Source organism: Phalacrocorax carbo, chromosome 1, assembly GCF_963921805.1.
Source record: "Phalacrocorax carbo chromosome 1, bPhaCar2.1, whole genome shotgun sequence".
Lineage (NCBI taxonomy): Eukaryota > Metazoa > Chordata > Aves > Suliformes > Phalacrocoracidae > Phalacrocorax > Phalacrocorax carbo.
The window spans coordinates 122,286,228-122,303,080 of record NC_087513.1 but is presented as its reverse complement, the minus strand read 5'-3'; the positions used below and the strand labels follow the sequence as shown (position 1 = coordinate 122,303,080).

The 16,853-nt window shown below is 39.3% G+C and overlaps 1 protein-coding gene across 7 annotated transcripts in view; it reads right to left on the bottom strand.

Annotated features, from left to right (window-relative positions):
- The window catches only part of EFHC2 (EF-hand domain containing 2), a 65,406-nt gene that overhangs the window by 30,964 nt on the left and 17,589 nt on the right, over window positions 1-16,853 (bottom strand). For 6 of the 7 annotated variants that reach the window (XM_064472953.1, XM_064472972.1, XM_064472981.1 and 3 more), the window contains exons 4-7: window positions 10,211-10,434; window positions 6,849-7,100; window positions 5,170-5,280; window positions 4,714-4,852 (exon numbers count right to left, since the gene is read on the bottom strand). In XM_064472953.1, the coding sequence (XP_064329023.1) occupies window positions 4,714-4,852; window positions 5,170-5,280; window positions 6,849-7,100; window positions 10,211-10,434 (726 nt within the window). The remainder of the gene's footprint in view (window positions 1-4,713; window positions 4,853-5,169; window positions 5,281-6,848; window positions 7,101-10,210; window positions 10,435-16,853) is intronic. The other variant, XM_064472996.1, reaches the window with a different exon arrangement.

The following is a 16,853-nucleotide window of genomic DNA, read 5'->3' as shown; positions in this document are numbered from 1 at the left end:
ATGTGACCTTGCTTCATTCAGATTTGCTGAACACAAACATCCAGCCTCTTGCCACCTACAGTTTCCAGGATTTCTCCATTGCTGTGGAAAAATACAGCTTGTGAACTAGTTAAAAACTAATTTCTGCAACTTTTGAAAAAACAGCTAGGTGCAGTAGACTAATAGCCTTACCCAAGGTCAAAACTCATTTCATCTTTGCTCTGCCACACACCATTATGGTAGAATCAGACAGACAACTTGCACTCACACATCAAATGCACTCCTCTCAGGGTTATCACTGTTTCTTAAGAAAATTACCTCTGTCCAGTCTGGAAAAGGAATCAATGCTGTCTTCTTCCAGGCTGTAACATTTTCAGTGTGAATTTACAGTGGTTAGAGGGTAGATTGAAAGTCTGGGATTACAAATTTCTGCTTCCAGAAAGAATAGCACAGGTATTTTCCCCACGGACAGATTCATCCTTTGTGACTGCATCAACTGATGCCTAGCAGGAGATGGGCTGGCACTAGGGGGTTTATTTCACCTAGTATATCAAACAGGTACCCCACACTAGTAAATTTTTCTCATGACATCAAAACCTGAGTGACCTTTGAACAAGCACTGGGAACAGCAAGAAACAAAGCAGCTCCGGCCACATCTTTAGCATATAAACAATTTGAAGATAGCAGCCTTTTTAGTAAGGAAAAACTAAATTCTTCCAGAAGAATTTTTTGCCACAGAGGCAGCATTAACCAGCTTGAATGAACTTGTCTGCTTTCAGTTTCAATATACTTCGTAAAATTTTGGTATACATTGTAAGATTATCTTCTGCCCTCGGTCAAAGAACTGTAGGAAAACCATCATGTGTTAGATAAAACTGTATTTCAAGGAAAAGTCAAGTGGATTTTGGATAGATACTGGATTTTGGATAAATATTTTGGATTAGAGTGATAAACATACTGAGTATCAGTATATAGGAGGCAGACAAGAAATTCTGCCTTCAGAGGAAGAGGACAGACAGACAAGAACAGGAGAGGGAAATCCCGCTAGCCTTGGACAATGTAAGAGGTGGCGATAACCTGGAGGGATAACATTGTTAACATGATGTTCTCTATACATAAGAGGAGATGTATAATAAACAGCTGAGATCTGTTTTTTGTGAGAGTCTGTTTCACAATTTACATAAGAAGGAAAATAAGAAGGCAATACCGCCATCTTCACAGCTTCTATATGCAGGATTGAAGAAAATCTAGGGCTCACAGAACCGTCCATTCAGCTAAAACATGACAGTGTTTATTCTGATTCAAAGGAAATCTCCTTTTACAGAGTCTTACTTCATGATTATTCCAGTTACCTGAGAAAAAAAGGCATCAGTAAATGCACAAGTATATTTAGAAGCCTCTGTTCAGTTTCCACTGCATGTAGCAGAGAGGTTAGACGCCAGAGAGACTCTGATCTCTGACAAGTCTACTGAAAATTGGCAGCAGGCTCTAATGCCCCCACTGAGGGAAAAGCAAGAAGTCAGCTGTTATCCAGCAGCAGCTGCCTGGCCAAAAGTGCACATATACTGGCCAGCCGATCACCCCGCACGCAGCTCTGCCCAGGCAGCAGGTCAGAGAGGGAGCCTGAGAAATGAGGGGGTGGGAGGGCGAGGAGAGCTGGGACAGGAGAGGGATCGCAGGGTGCTGCGGAAAGGCGTAACAGACAGGCTTGGGAGGTGTCGGGACATTGAATAAAAATCAGTGGGAAACTAGATTTCACTGGTTTTGTTCCTTCAGGAACAATCTGTTTTTTAAGAAAGAACACTTTATACTCAACTCTACACTTCACACTCCACTCCGCGCTGAGATACCGTATTTAGAGAGAAGAACGAGTATCAGCTTCTTCCCACTGCCCATCACTGTATTTCACGTTTCAGCTGGGTGACCACAACACTTACACGGCTGTAAAATATTTTTCTCCTTCTCTGAGGCTGCACTAGCAAGTCTGGACAGATAATATCACACATTAAGGCATTTTCTCTTGCATTCATAGCACTGCTAGATGACAGTAATGTCATTAGCTTCCTATTGAAGGGCATTAGCTGTTGTTTACCCATGGAAAAGCTCTCCTTTGCTTTTCACAAACAGTATAAAGAGCAAAACAGGCAAAACCAACACTGGAAATATATCAGATATAATCATGCACTTCAAGGGAAGTCTAAACTGCCCTTAATTCTCCTAAAGGGCAAATTCCTTCGGCAAGCAACTTATGCTGAAACTGCAGAGTCAAAAATAAATGTCGGCCTCTTTAATGGCTTTGGCAGACGAGTATAAATTGTAGGAGAGTAATGTGAAAACACAATAACAAACAGCTGGATTGATGCCGTGAGGTGCTGAGCACTGTGGCTTGATGTCAGAAATCATTTATCCACTTGCTTACTCTTACTCCAGTAAATGGTCTCCCTGGACTCAAACTGCAATTAAGCACGTTTCAGCATTTAATTGGATGGGAGCAGAATGCCCGGCACTTTGTGGGGCTGAGCCCACTGAGAGTACCTTGTGCGTCCACCAGACACAAACAAAATTTGTAACTCACTAACAATGAAAGGTGAACCCTAAACCCTTCCTCTCGCAAAACCTGCTTCTAAGCCAAAAACTACCCTGATTCTACACTTAGCCCCTTCTAGCTAAAAAGTCATATGTACTTTTTTAAAATCCTGATGGGGAAAACAGGAAAGAATTTCCCAACAAATTGTGAGGATCTCTTAGCTCTAAGAAAGTGTATATTTGCTGTGAACAAGACAGGCTGCATCAAGACGGATGATTTTTTCATGTTAGCCAGAGTCTCTGCCATCACGTATCCTTAAAGTGACATGCAAACCACTTCCCAGATTCCTGAAGGTCTCAGCTAGAGCACATCTTTGTGTGTCTTATGTTAAGGGGGTAGACAAACTGGAGAGAGCACTGAGAAAAACCAGAAAAATTATCACAGCTATATAAGAATGGACTATGGAGAATGACTGAAAGGTTTCCCCTGGCAGCAAATATCCCAGGAGGGGGCAGAGATTGGTAAGATGCTGCATTGGAATAGTGTTCAAATATGTACAAGGTTGTTATGAAAAGAGGATACTGAGCAGTTGTTCTCTGTGTCCAACAAAAGTAAGACAGAACTCAGTTTACTCAAACCAGCTTCAGAGTAGCTATTAAGGAGCATTTCTAACTATGAGGTTAGGACAGGTTACCTCAGGAGGCAAAGAAATCTCCTCTGCTGGAGGATGCTGACAAAAGGCTATACAAACATCAGTTAGTGACAGTCTGTGCATACACAGTATCCTGCCTCAGAACAATAACAATGGACTAGGATCATCTGTGGTCCCAATTTTCTAGAACTCTACACATCAGCAACTTCCTAACTTGCAAAGCACCAAAGTTTAACATCCTGAGACATAGCCAGTAACTACTGAGCCAGCATTATAGGAAGGGAACATCATTTGTGTAACACTTGGTTGCATTGCTTGGTTGATACAGAACGGTCAGCTGCATTTCATTTATTGCCTGCTGTGAGTAAGAAATCCCCATTCACTGTTCCAGAATATTTTGCTCAAACAGAGGATATTGCTGCCAAACAGTGGCAGCGGTCTTGGCTGAAAAAATTCTCAGGGAAGAACCCCCTGTTTTGCTTCTCTGGAGTTAGACTCACTATTATTAAAGATAATACTATGGTTATCGAATATGGCTTCCTCACACACTGCCTAGTATAAGAAAAGATTTATTTTGGTACAGACATGCCAAGCTATTATTTAAAAAGTCATAACAAGATATGCTTTGCCCATTAAGAAATTCAGCGTTGTAATGGCAGCGCTACATCGTTTCATTCCCCCAATGCAGCAGACAAGCTTTGATCCAAACACTACACTCTATCTGATCACAAGCTGAAAGGAACAGTCTACCCAGGTATTTTGTTTCACAATGTCAGAGAAAGGCCGTAGCAGGATCCTTCTGAACAGTCAGACACTTAGCTATATTTATGGAATGAATAAACTGCCAGAAATTAACCAAGTTGTTTTTGCAGGAAGATGTCCATAATGGAAACCTTAGCAAGTCTGACTGAGGGAATTCAGAGATACATAAAGGAAAGCCCCTATTGTTATACGTTTCCAAAATGCTTTTCCATTACGGACATAGTTGCTAAATGTTTCCAGAATTCAGTGCTGAAACTTCACAGGATACATACTCTAATGGTCCAGAATACACAAAACTGCATTGTAAAAACCAATAATGTTATAGACTACTACTGTTGTGTCAGAAAAATCTTATTATGTGAGGATTCTGACATCCATATAAAATGAAACATAGTATAATGGGGAATAATTGAGCTCATTCTGCTTACCTGCTCACTACATGCTCTTTATTATTTTTCTGACTGCAAACACAGCTATTGGAATGGGAGGGGGAAGGAGAGAAGAAGAATTGGCAGTCTATCCATATGACTACTTTGTCATTCTAGTTTTAAAATAGAGACAGTTAGGAACAGAACATGCACATTATGTGTTAGTTTTCAATGGAGTAACACATAAGAAAGCCCTTCTGGATCACCTGCAAAATTACTGCTTTGCTGTTTAACAGCCTACAACAGATTGTTATTGCTAAAGGTTTTAATGAACATGTTTTGTCAGTAATAAAATTCGAAGACAGCTCTGTCAAACTCAGAAGTATAAAAATGCTTATAAGGAAAGGACAATTATCACTACTTACCGATTCCATATTTTGTTCTGTAATATTCTTTAGTGAATTCATCACAATCACAGAGTATTACCTTCCTTCCCCAAACATTAATTACTGCCCCTATTTTCAGGTCACTGTCTCTGTAAAATTCCTGATGCACTGCTCCTGTCTAATATAAGAGAGAACAGCAGCTCTATAAACCTCAAAATCCCAGAACCTTTCTTAAAATCTAGGTCATTTAGTGTGTGTGATTTAAAATATAACCTTCATAGTCCATTTGGAAGTATTTTTCACCCCATGCTAAGCTACTTCACTTTCACAAACATGGAATTTACATACAATAAATCTCAGTAGTTTTCATTTCAGCTTTTCTCCAGTGGCAACACAATTTTATAAATAACTCTGTTCTAGAGGATAACAACCACAGAAATCACAAAATCGACTATAAAGACATTCAACAGCTGGAGGCATTCAATAGTATCTGACCTTACGATTGTCCAGAATGTAACGGCCTCTGTTTCCTACTAACTTTCCAAACACATTGAGAATAGTGCGACTGGTGATTGTGCCTGGCTGATACAGGCCAGTGGGAGCATACTGCAAGAAAAGAAACCAACTCTTAAGAAATACAGTTAACAGTGAAGAAAGAGAAGCCAGTTACCTTAGAACTAGCAGGGGTTTTTTTACAGTCTGACTGCTACCGTAGTATTTTCTTGGGAGAATTTTTAGTAAATTCTAAGGTAAGATTACACCACTGAACCTAAAAGCCAGTGTATATGTCAAAAGCCAGTATGTATGCCAGAAGCAGCATTCAGAATCTTACTGTGTACCCAAGAGTAAAGTCTCCTTTTTCTTGGAAGCAAACAGAAAGCAAAGGTTAGCACACCCGAAGTAGCACATCCTTGTCAAAATCTCCTCTAAAAGCTATTATTTTGATTGATAATAATTATGGAAACATGCAAAAGAACCACTCAGGCTTGGTCCTGCTGCGCTAACCGCTGTGCAAATACAGGGGATTCAAGTCAGCGTGATTCTATTGGCAAAAATGTCAGTATTTTCATTTCTATTGTAAGTTTCAAAATTACAGTAGTAATTTTTCCCAGTAATAGCAAACTTAACATGCCAACAAATTACATTTTTTTTAAACCATGAACAAACGGCTGATGCAGGGTAACCAAAGTGGGTTATTTCGTCATACCACCTTCCCTGACACCCCAAATTTTGACTGATGTCGTCTGCTGTCCTTCTCAAAATTTCCACTGAATTCAGAGGAAGAAGCCAGCCCTCAAATTTGCAGCGTGCACTTCAGTGGTAGAAGGGGTCTGTTAGCATAGAACCACTGCTAAATCAGCACTTCAGAACACAGGATGCACGAGGTGAGAAAAGAGCAGTATTTTGCTATCAGGTTTTTGCTATAAAATCTCATGTACATGTATAGCATCACAAATAGATTACCAGTAGTAGAAGGAAAGGAGGGAAAAGATGCCCCAGTGAGTTGCCTGGAGCGATACAGAAGCATATCCAGCTTGTCAATTCTATAATCATAATAGGTTACAGAGGACTCAAACCCCTCGAAGATTTCTCTGTGAGGAACTTCCTCAAATAAGCACCTGATTTATACCCAACAAAGCTTATTCATGGATCCCTACTGATTTTAACTAGATTTCCATAACGTCCCAAATCTAGGAACTCAATTTTAAGAAATGACTCTAGATTTGCTACATAGAAGTTACGGAGTATTGAAACTGGACTTTTCCAAAGGTTCCAAACACAAATCATATAGATCAAATCTGAACTCACCTCAGTTTTACATTAGTTTATCTATCAATATTAATTAATTTTCTGGACTTCCATTACTGCACAGCTTTATTAATACATTTACCTTAACATACTAATATGGGAGAAAGGAAATCATAGGGTATCTTTCTGCCTAAATTCTCTCTCCTTCTAATTTAAGCATGACAAGCCTAAACTTACTTTTTTCCATCACTTATTAAGTTATTATATGAATATGTGTGTAAAACCTGAATCATGCAATTATGATTAATATTCTGATAACACTTTCTAAATATCATTACAATCCTAACAGGATTCTCAAAACAAGATATTTAATATTTCTTAATTAGCAGAAGAATTTGAAATAGGCTGAAACTTTCACTCCTCACCTTTGGAAGCTTATCTCTTCTGAGGAAAAGTGGAACTGCATCCCGGCCTGAGTTTACTGGTATAATTTCTTTTATATCAATAGTATCATCGGACAAATAATAGTGCAGAACAAGTTCCCGTGGGTCATGAAACATCGATTCTGGGTCATCCCACACGCAGAAAAAACGTAAAACATGTCCATTATGCTCCAGAAATTGTTTCAAAGTGTCAATGCGCTCATAAGGGCGCAAAGGCTTCATACTATCTAGAATCTGCAGGTAAAGGAGAAATTAAGAGATACATCTCTTTATTTATTTGCTCTTAAGAACAGGATACCTAACTGCAGGGTACCATCTAATCTTAGAACACGCTTTTAGGACTCCAAATAACACCACACAATTACAATACATGAAACACTATTTATGCCATTACCAAAGAACTATTTACAGGGTTGATGTGCCCTCAGAAAATATATGAACACAATTTTGGATTGGTTTCGATCCTTGTTTTTCTTGCAATAACGTCCTTCAGATCAGAAAATTGTTAAATTATTTATAGTACAGCTCACATTTCCAAAAAATTGACCATGATAATCAGAGGACTACAACTCCAAATAGCATCACCCTTCCTGATTTACTTCCTTGAAAATTATTTTAATAGATGATGTAGTATAAAGAATTAATGCTTTCTCTTCCCTTTGGCTTTCCTTTCTTTTAGCTTTAAAACATAGTTCATTAACTTTTGATTCACATCATACAGTTGGTAGGTCCTGGGTATGTACTCCTCTCAATGTACACCCATAGGTCTGAAACGGAGTAGGAAATTTCCAACTAAAAATATATTCTGGCTGACGTGATCTGTGACAAGATGCTATCTACAGTCATGCTTGATGCAAAACAGTAGCACTGCATTAAATTGGATCCCATGATGATGATTCAATCCGAGGACTGCATTTATATACTGTTAGTTACAGTCACATATATAAGTATTGTTCTGAACAAGATGTTTTTCCTAAGTCAAAATCCATCATGCCCAAAATGGGCTAAAGGGGCAAGAAGTCCTTCTAATCTACAAAATCATACACAACTGCTTCCAAAGGAGAATGGTGACAGACATCAATGATACAATGCAAGCTGCGCTGTCTGAACAGAAAGAACTGTTGACTATAGGTGGTTTATATCATTGTCTAAATTTCTATTTATCCACTGATACATCTTCTGGCCTTAAAAATCTGAGAGGCAAAAGGCCCGTTCTTTCAGAGCATCAAATCTGAAAATAAGGAGAGCAGAACCAAGTTTTGCCTGTCAATGTCCATGCTCTTTCAATTTCAGGCATCATCATGCTCATATGCATCCTTTTTATCATCCCAGTACTATCTTTCCTCCTTCCTGACCCTTGAAGATGCAGTGAACAACCAAACAGCAGACACAGAGCCAGATAACACCACCATCCATGGGATATCATCTCCAACAATACAGAAATATTAATCTAAGGGTCTTGCTATATTTTTTCATTGGTCTCATTTTCTATCTCATCATATTCCTTCCTTTCCTTCATACCTTCATTTTTTGGCCATCTGCACTATCAGGAGTCTGGTGCATACCGATTTAATTTTGATCAAAGCAGCCCAGAGCAACCACCCCTAATAAATAAAAAAAATACCTTCCACAGATTAGTCACAGGAAGGTGAGAGCATATAGCAGCCAGAATTTGCTAGATAACTTTTCTGTAATTTCTCAACAACTGAGACTATTAAGACAAAGATTTCAGTAATTCCGGGTATTCTGATGCTCTTATTTCTCAAACCTTCTTCTCTTCTCCATTCTCTTTAGGCCCACATATGCAAAATACTTGAATGCTTTGCTTGTTGTTTTTACGAAAAAAAGAAAAAAAGAAAGGAAAAAAAAAAACTAACACCTAAGCAGGTTATGCAATAGCACATATAATGTCGATGTGGTCTGCCAATATCAAGGCAACTCAGCATGAGTTAATACACACCTGTTACCTACAAGGCCTGAGTAAGGGAAAACCAACCCATGGCTAGCCTGAGTCACCACACTGCAGAACCAGGAGAGGTATTACAAATACTACTTTTCACTGAGGACTGCAAAAAGCCTGAAAGCATGAATGAAGGGAAACCAACACCTTGGCCCGAGAGTGCCTCAGAGACATGCAAATGGTCCTACACATCCCAGTCACAATTACCTTCCATTTTCACTACTGAGAGCTGCAGCAGTTTTCTCAATAGAAGAAATAGAATGCAAGAACAGAAGTTGAATGCAACAGAGACCCGTAGGACTTGTTGCTTTCAGAGTACTAGGCTGGATCTATCACAGCAGACTGCATATTGTGGGCCAACAGTCCTAAGAATCAGGTCAAGAGAAAAACACAGTGCCATCTGCACTCATATTAACCAATAAAAACAGGAGTGAAAGAAACTCTCATTATCCCCTACAGAAAACATCACTCCCACTACTATTACACAGAATCACAGAACGGTAAGGCGTGGAAGGGACCTCTGGAGATCATCTTGTCCAACCCCCCTGCTTGAGCAGGCACACCCAGAGCAGGGGGCACAGGAACACATCCAGGCGGGTTTTGAATGTCTCCAGGGAAGGAGACTCCACACCCTCCCTGGGCAGAGGTTCTATTCCCAGGGAAAAGGGGATATTCTCTCTATTCCCAGAGAAAAGACCCCAAATACTGCGAAGAAGAATTCACGTAGCATCTAGGAGTTGCAAGTGAGATTTTTGGAGGAGGTGTGTATGTGTTCCTATATACTCATAAAAGAGGGAACTGTGTTCAAATGAAATCTCACAAGTCTTAAAACTGCAGAGAGCTGGGTTCTGTGTGGCAGCAGAATTTGCTTTACACATGCAAAGAGCTGTTAATAACACGTGGGGTAGAGATGAAGGATGACATATGAATAGACCAAGTGAGTCTGCAGGAAGCCACAGATGTGCTTGAACCACAATTCCAATTAGATCTTCTTTTAAACACTTTAAAAGTGTTCATTATTATCATTAAATTAGCTCAAGCAAAATCATAAGTAAAACATATAATAGGCCCTTTTTTTTTTTTCTTTTCAGCTTAATACAGAACAGTTTATTTTATTTTTACCAATTAATTTTGTTCTGCTTCAAAAGGTGTGTGAAGACATCAGAAGAAAATCAATTATATTTGGGGCCTCACTATGTTAGTACAATGAGCCATATAACAAAATTTTTAAAAGCAAGTTTTCTCTTGTGATTCATTATGTTGAAATAGCTACCTCTACATACTTTCTCCTTGCTATTAGAGAAATACTTTACACAGTCCATATTACTAATGGCAATGGCACTTTTATTAAAATCAAGTTCTCACTATTACTGCCTCATCTGACCTTTTGCCGCGCTTTGGTGTACGGGTCATCTGGACAACCTGTGGGAGGATTTAATCTAACTCCCATCTTCCTCAGGAAATTTTTTGTAAATTGGTCACAATCTATAATCTTATATCTTCGGGCATAAAGGATTACTTCTATGTTGATATTGAAATGATCTATAGTATAGAACTGATCTTCATGAGGAGGTGGCAGTGGAATCCGATGCCGTCGAACAATAGTTCCTGTAAAAGAATTAGAATAAATTCATTGAGTGAACACCCTTTGCTCTAAGGATCACTTTACAAACGTGCCAATTTTCTATGCTGATATGACCAAAACAGAGGAAGCTATATGGGACAAATGAAATTATCTTTCATTTGGCAAAAGAACTATTAGGTAAGAGGATCCTTTTTATTAACAACAATACTTTATGCTGATTGTCCTCTAGAACCTCAAGTTCAAGTATTTGACTTAATACAGAAAACTACCATCTTCTGGGGCAAACAGGAAACCACTGGAATAAATCCCCATGTGTTACTGCAAGTATAACAGGTTAGTATTTTTTCAACAAAAATAGTAAAGACGCTGCTCTCATTAAGAAAAAGATGGCTTTTTCACTTCTTCTGAGAAGCAAAACAATCTCCAGTACTCACTAGTATCATTAATTTTTCTTAAAAAAAAAAAACAAAAACAAAAAAAACCCCACCAACAACAACAAAAACACACACAAAGTTGTGCAAACAACACATGTGGGAGGGGTGTATAGGAGGGACTAGATTTGTCTACACTCTGTAGAGCGAAGAGAGCCATATATAGCTACGGTTAGAGAAAAAAAAACCTGTCCTACCAAGGAAAAAAGTGTGATCAAACATGGAAGCAGGTGCATTCAACTGAGCTTCCTAAAGGAGCAAACTGAGAGTAGAGACAACTGAGATGAGTTGGGCTGACTGCTGGGCTGGTGTAGAGAAAAGTAAAAATTGATCCATCTCAGAAATACAAAGCCAGGAACTCATAACCCATAGTCTAACAAGAACACTATTCAAAAGAAAAAGGGAAAATAAAAAGAACAAACTAAAAAGAGAGGCATTTCAACTTTGTTAAAGTAAGTACACACTTAAGTTTTTTTCTTTATAGTCTTTAAATGAAAGGACTAATATTCTGGGAGCACTGTATTTTTTTTACATTTACCACATTAAAAGAGAAGGAATCTACTATTGGTCTATCAGCTGAAAACTCACAAATACATAGATTAATTGGGTATTGCTTCAAAAGTACTCATTGCTGATGATTAAGAGACCATCTCTCATATGGAAAGGTTGAAAGAGCTGGGTCTGTTCAGCCTGGAGCAGAGATGCCTTGGGGGGGGGTGTCTTATCAATGTTTATAAATGCCTGATGGGAGTGAATGAAGAAGATGGAGCCAGGCTCTTCACCATGGTGCCCACCGACAGGACATGAGGCAACAGGCACAAATTAAAAGATACAAAATTTGTTCTGAACACAAGAAAACACTTTTTAACTGTGAGGGTGAAGAAACATGGAAACAGACTGTCCAAAAAGGTTGTAGAGTCTCCATCCTTGGAGATACTGAAAACCCAACTGGACGGGGCCCTGGGCATCTGGCTGTAGCTGATCCTGCTTTGAGTAGGGGGTTGGACTAGACAATCTTAACATATCCCTTCCAACCTCAATGATTCTATGATACTACAAGTATTTTAGAAACAACTTACAAGCAAATACTTAATGCATACATTAAAGTATGCAGCTGCACGAATGACCAGCTATGATTTCTTGTGAGTGAAGTTAGAGTTCACAAAGAACAGCAGCTTGGCAAAGCTGGGACTAAACTCTTTTTTTCAACATTATGAGACAACAGAAAGGACAACAGTCAAATTTTTGCCACATCAGTACCTTAGTGTATATGATACCGGTATCAGGTATCATGTGTACCTTGTGTGAAAATACCCTGCAGAGAATAAAAAGATGGTCCCGTCTTCAACCTCAGGCTCTTTGCTGTGCTTACCAACCCGGACATCTCTGTAACACCAGTTTTGTAATGCAGATATCCACTGGCTAAGACCAGACAGGAACCACCAATCCATATACTACTATAACAATTCTTTGCCAACACTAGTTCTCAACAACTTTAAAATCACAATTATAAAAGGTGGAACTCTAAGACAGCTACAGTAAACACACAAAAATTCCAAAACTAAAAACAGTTCCACTACTGACCTTCTACTACAATAATATTTTACTAGCTACAATTATCTAAAAGGTCTGTCTCATTATCTCTCACTACAGAACTAGATCTCTTTCCAGTGCCCTTCAGCTATGCATCTGGTAGTGTTTCCCACTGAGTCTCGTTTGATGATTTTCCAGCACTGCTATTTTGTTTTGGGGGTAGGTGGGAGTGGAGGGGGGCCTGGGGAGAGACAGGATGAAGAGAGGCAGAGGAAGAAGGAAAAAGATATCACTGTGTGGTTTTGTTTGGTGTTTGAAGGGCCTTATTACTGAGTTAGTCCATGGAAATTATTTATCATTTGCTTTATTTCCCTAAGGACTAATCTGTATGAAATACCTTCCACTACCACATTATCTGAGTTGTTTGTTAAATTCTAACTCCTACAATAAAAATACACCCTTATTTTTTCAGGGGAATGAAGCAACAAAGCAGATTTACTTTATGTTCCCATTAAAATAATTATTTAAGACCCATTCAGCATCCTGATGTTTCACATGTACCAAATCCGACATTCTGGTTACTGACATTTGACTGTAAAATAACTTTGAACCTGTATCTGCTTAAACATACTTATACGCATATTTAAGACACATCCTGATGGAAATACTAGTTAGAAAACATGGCAATTAGCACATTTTAACATGATGCAAAACAGCATCACGTTACCACTAACAAAGCCACGTACTTTAAAATACCTTGCCTGATTTTGGCTAATCCTTGGGTAACTCCTACAAAAATCAACAGATAATGTGCTAAATCAGAACAGTCCTTGCACAAATGCAAATCCTGCTGAATCATCATTTTAGTGAAAAGATAATGGTTGAAAAGTTTCTAATATGACATGTTTTCTGAGGGTATATTCACCTCAGAATTGGTGAATAAGCCTTCAGCTAGTTTTTCACCTCACTTTTCAAAGTATAATATACATGTCCATTTTGTTCTGAGGGATAAGAATTTCTTTCCTAACGGAAAATGTCTTGTAAAGATAATATCTGTAGCAATCCTTTGCTTTTATTAGGTATCACCGTGCCTGATCTACACATGTAGAGGATACATTTTATAACGCTGAATTTGAAATTCAGTAAAAACTGATTAGCTGAGGTTAGGTCTCAGCATTTTTTAAACTGTCCTTCCTTCTGGAAAATAATTACATTTCTACTTCTAGAAATTTGCTACAGGTTGTTAAAGGAGGATCTGGGCATGTGCAACACTCAGGTTGCTCAGGATGGATGGCTCTTGATGTTTCTTTCATATTTTGGCAGTTTATTGAACAGCCTATCCTACTGCACCAGCAAGCGTTATTTTAAATATTTGCATCTGGTCAGACTAAAGTTCTCCTCTACTGCGCTCTTGTAAAGGCATTTGGGGTACTGTTCTTCTCTGACAGTGGTGGTATCAAGTTTCCATATCATAATTTGTAGCATATCTTCTTTTTTTCTCAGGGCTTCTGATTATTTGGCAACTACAGCAGCAGCTTAAGGAGACCTTAATAGTAGTGAAGGCCTTTTGACTGTGGGACAGCTCATGAAGCTGGGCAGCAAATGATTTGGTGTCTGCCACTACACTGCTCTGAAGAAGAAATAAAGTGGTATCAAGAATTTCCTCAGCACAGCTTTCTGACTCCCTCTGCACTACTCAAGAGTGCATTAAAGGGAGGAGAGGAATGGGTAACACCTGGAGTTTGTACACTCTTTGACTGCTTGCACAGAAAGGAGGAGAAGCAACCACTACTATTCCTGCAACACAAAGAGTTCACCCCAATAAACAAGGAGGATTCTTAACATTCCCTTATTCACCCATCTTAGAACATAGCAAGGCCATGATTTGGCCGCCATTAAGTACGGCAAAATCACAATTACTTCAAGGCCTCAGAGGAGGTCTTAAACTCTTAGATAATCGGTTATATTGGAGGAACTGACTGCAACTTCACTTTCCCGCTTGTACTTTCCTCTTCAGCCAGCCGGCCTTGGGAACCCTGCCAGCACGCAGCTCCACTCTTTTTTTTCATCTGGCTGACCTTGGGGAAACCAGCCAGCTGCTCCACTCTGCTCTGGCTTGCAGGGCCTGGATTGCACTGGAAGCTACAGTCAACCCCATGGGACATAAATGACCTTTTGATAAGGCACTATCAGCCAGCCACAGTCCTGTTAATTGGGAATTAGATCTACAAAACACTTGCACTGCCATATCTAGCCTGGCTCTCTATGGGAGAATTTCTTTTTATATGGGAAGAATAATTAGCATTCTGGCTCTGGAAGAACACGGTGCAGTTTGTTATGCAGCTGAGTTTACTGTCCTTCTCTTCACTCTGTACTCCCTTATCTTTAGTTAGTTTTTGTGCACTGTGATAGTGCTGGTATTTTTTGCTTTGATTCTGGTTTCTCAAGTTCAGGTTGGCCTCTGCATTCCTTTGTGTTTTGCACTGAATTTCTTGGTTTGTATAAATTTCTTCTAATGTTTCTAATATTTTCCTAGGTTCAAACTATAGCAAGGCAGGTTCCAAAATGAAATGAAGTTTAAATATCAGTTATTTGTTAGCAACCTTATCTGTCCAAGTTCATGTCCAAGTACAGCACCCAATTCCATAATGCATCTTTTTAAACTCACTGAAATACATTTCCCACAGATCATTTACTGTGTCACTCTGAGACTTTGATCAATGGTAAAAGCATGTTTTCTGGCTTTTCTTCCCAAAGCCAATTTGTTTTAGTTTTGTAAAATCATAATGAAAGTTGGAAATTCTTCTAACTCCTTTGACAGCTATTCCTTCACCAAATCTTCCTGCAGTCCTTAAGTCTCTCCAAGTTATTTTTCTTTCTGCAAAGCCACAAGTGCTACCCACAGTGGAGAGTACAGTGGGAAACAACTACATTTCTCTGATCCTACCATGCCCATGGACACCCATTCAGACCACCAAGCTCTCATTTGTGGGTTACGGCACAAGCACTGGTAATCCTGTGGCCTCAAGGCATTAACCAGCCAAGCTAAGGTCTGCCTTTGATCTACCCTGCTACCTGCCTTTGATCTACACCACCAGTGCTATAACTACTGTGCTAGAAGACTCCTGAGAACAGCCATTAGAGCTGTCTATTTACATCTTTTCCACCAGGGTAAACATCCAAGTTAAGGTCACCACCACCTTCTGCCTTCAACAGTTCATTTCCACTTTTTCCATTACCTTTTTTTGCTGTCCCTCCTTTACAGAACCCCTTGCCCGCCACTGCAGCTCTCCAACTGTTCACACAGACTGAGCCTATCCTGCTCCTGATGTTCCCGCACTTCCTTCTTCACCCACATCCCCGCACCTGTGCTCTTTTATTCAGTGCAGTTTGCCTTTCAACAATCCAAGCTCTCCCACAGCTGAAGTCTCCACTACAAACCCCTGGCCTTTGAATTAACTGGAACGTTGTGTTTCACAGATGTGCAGAGGACAGCATTACGGTGAAGATTCTGAACTTAGTTCAGTTCAGTCCCTCATCCTGTTAATCACCTTTTCTGCGTGATCATGGGCAAGATTTTCATTCATTTGCACTTCAGTTCACCAGCTTCACACGCAGACAGTTATGCTTCTGTTGTTCTGAGGCTTACAAATCCCCAGTCAGGACAGGGAATTTGAATAATCTAAGAGATATATAAAATTATAATAAAAGAGGCAATGGACCAATTTTTAATTAAATACAGAATAAGACTAGCAGCTAATGGTTTGGGATTTCTTTTTAAGAAACACTCTGTTTGCATATAGTCAACAACAAATATTTAGTGCTTTTAACGTAACTTTGTGGTTGTTCTTCAATTATGGGGAAAGAAGTCACTGCCCAAGCGCATGTGAGTAAAGAATCCTCTGATAGGCATCTCCACCACCTTTTTCTCTCCACATCATATTAACCTTTAGGATAATAAGAATATTTATGAAGAGGTTTATGATAAAGTATAGGCCACAGATGATCTGATCAACTGTGAAGCCTAAACACATCCCCAGTAGTCCTCGGGCCTTTCAATCTAAAGCATCTCTTCCTTCCTAAATGCAATCAACATACAGAGCTTACTTATCAGCCCAGGTACCAGCAACAAAAACATTAAGTGCACTTTTGACATCCTCGAGCATTTTTTTTTTAATCCATCAGTTTAATATATTGTGTATACTCATTTATCCTACACGAAGTACTAATTCAAAGCCACAGAGACCTTCAAAACATCCCTGCATGGAAGACTGAGAGAATTCTTGCTTCTCGCTAACATTATTCAGTTCATTTTAGATCCAGTACCAAAGGTGACTCCAAAACCATTAACATAAGAGACAACCAAGGGAATAGGGGGAAACTGTAGCCTTCCTGTCACCACAGGATCATGACTAGACTGACAGGAACATCAGGCCTGAAGGGGCAGCCTGCACAACCCATACTACCAAGACAATGAA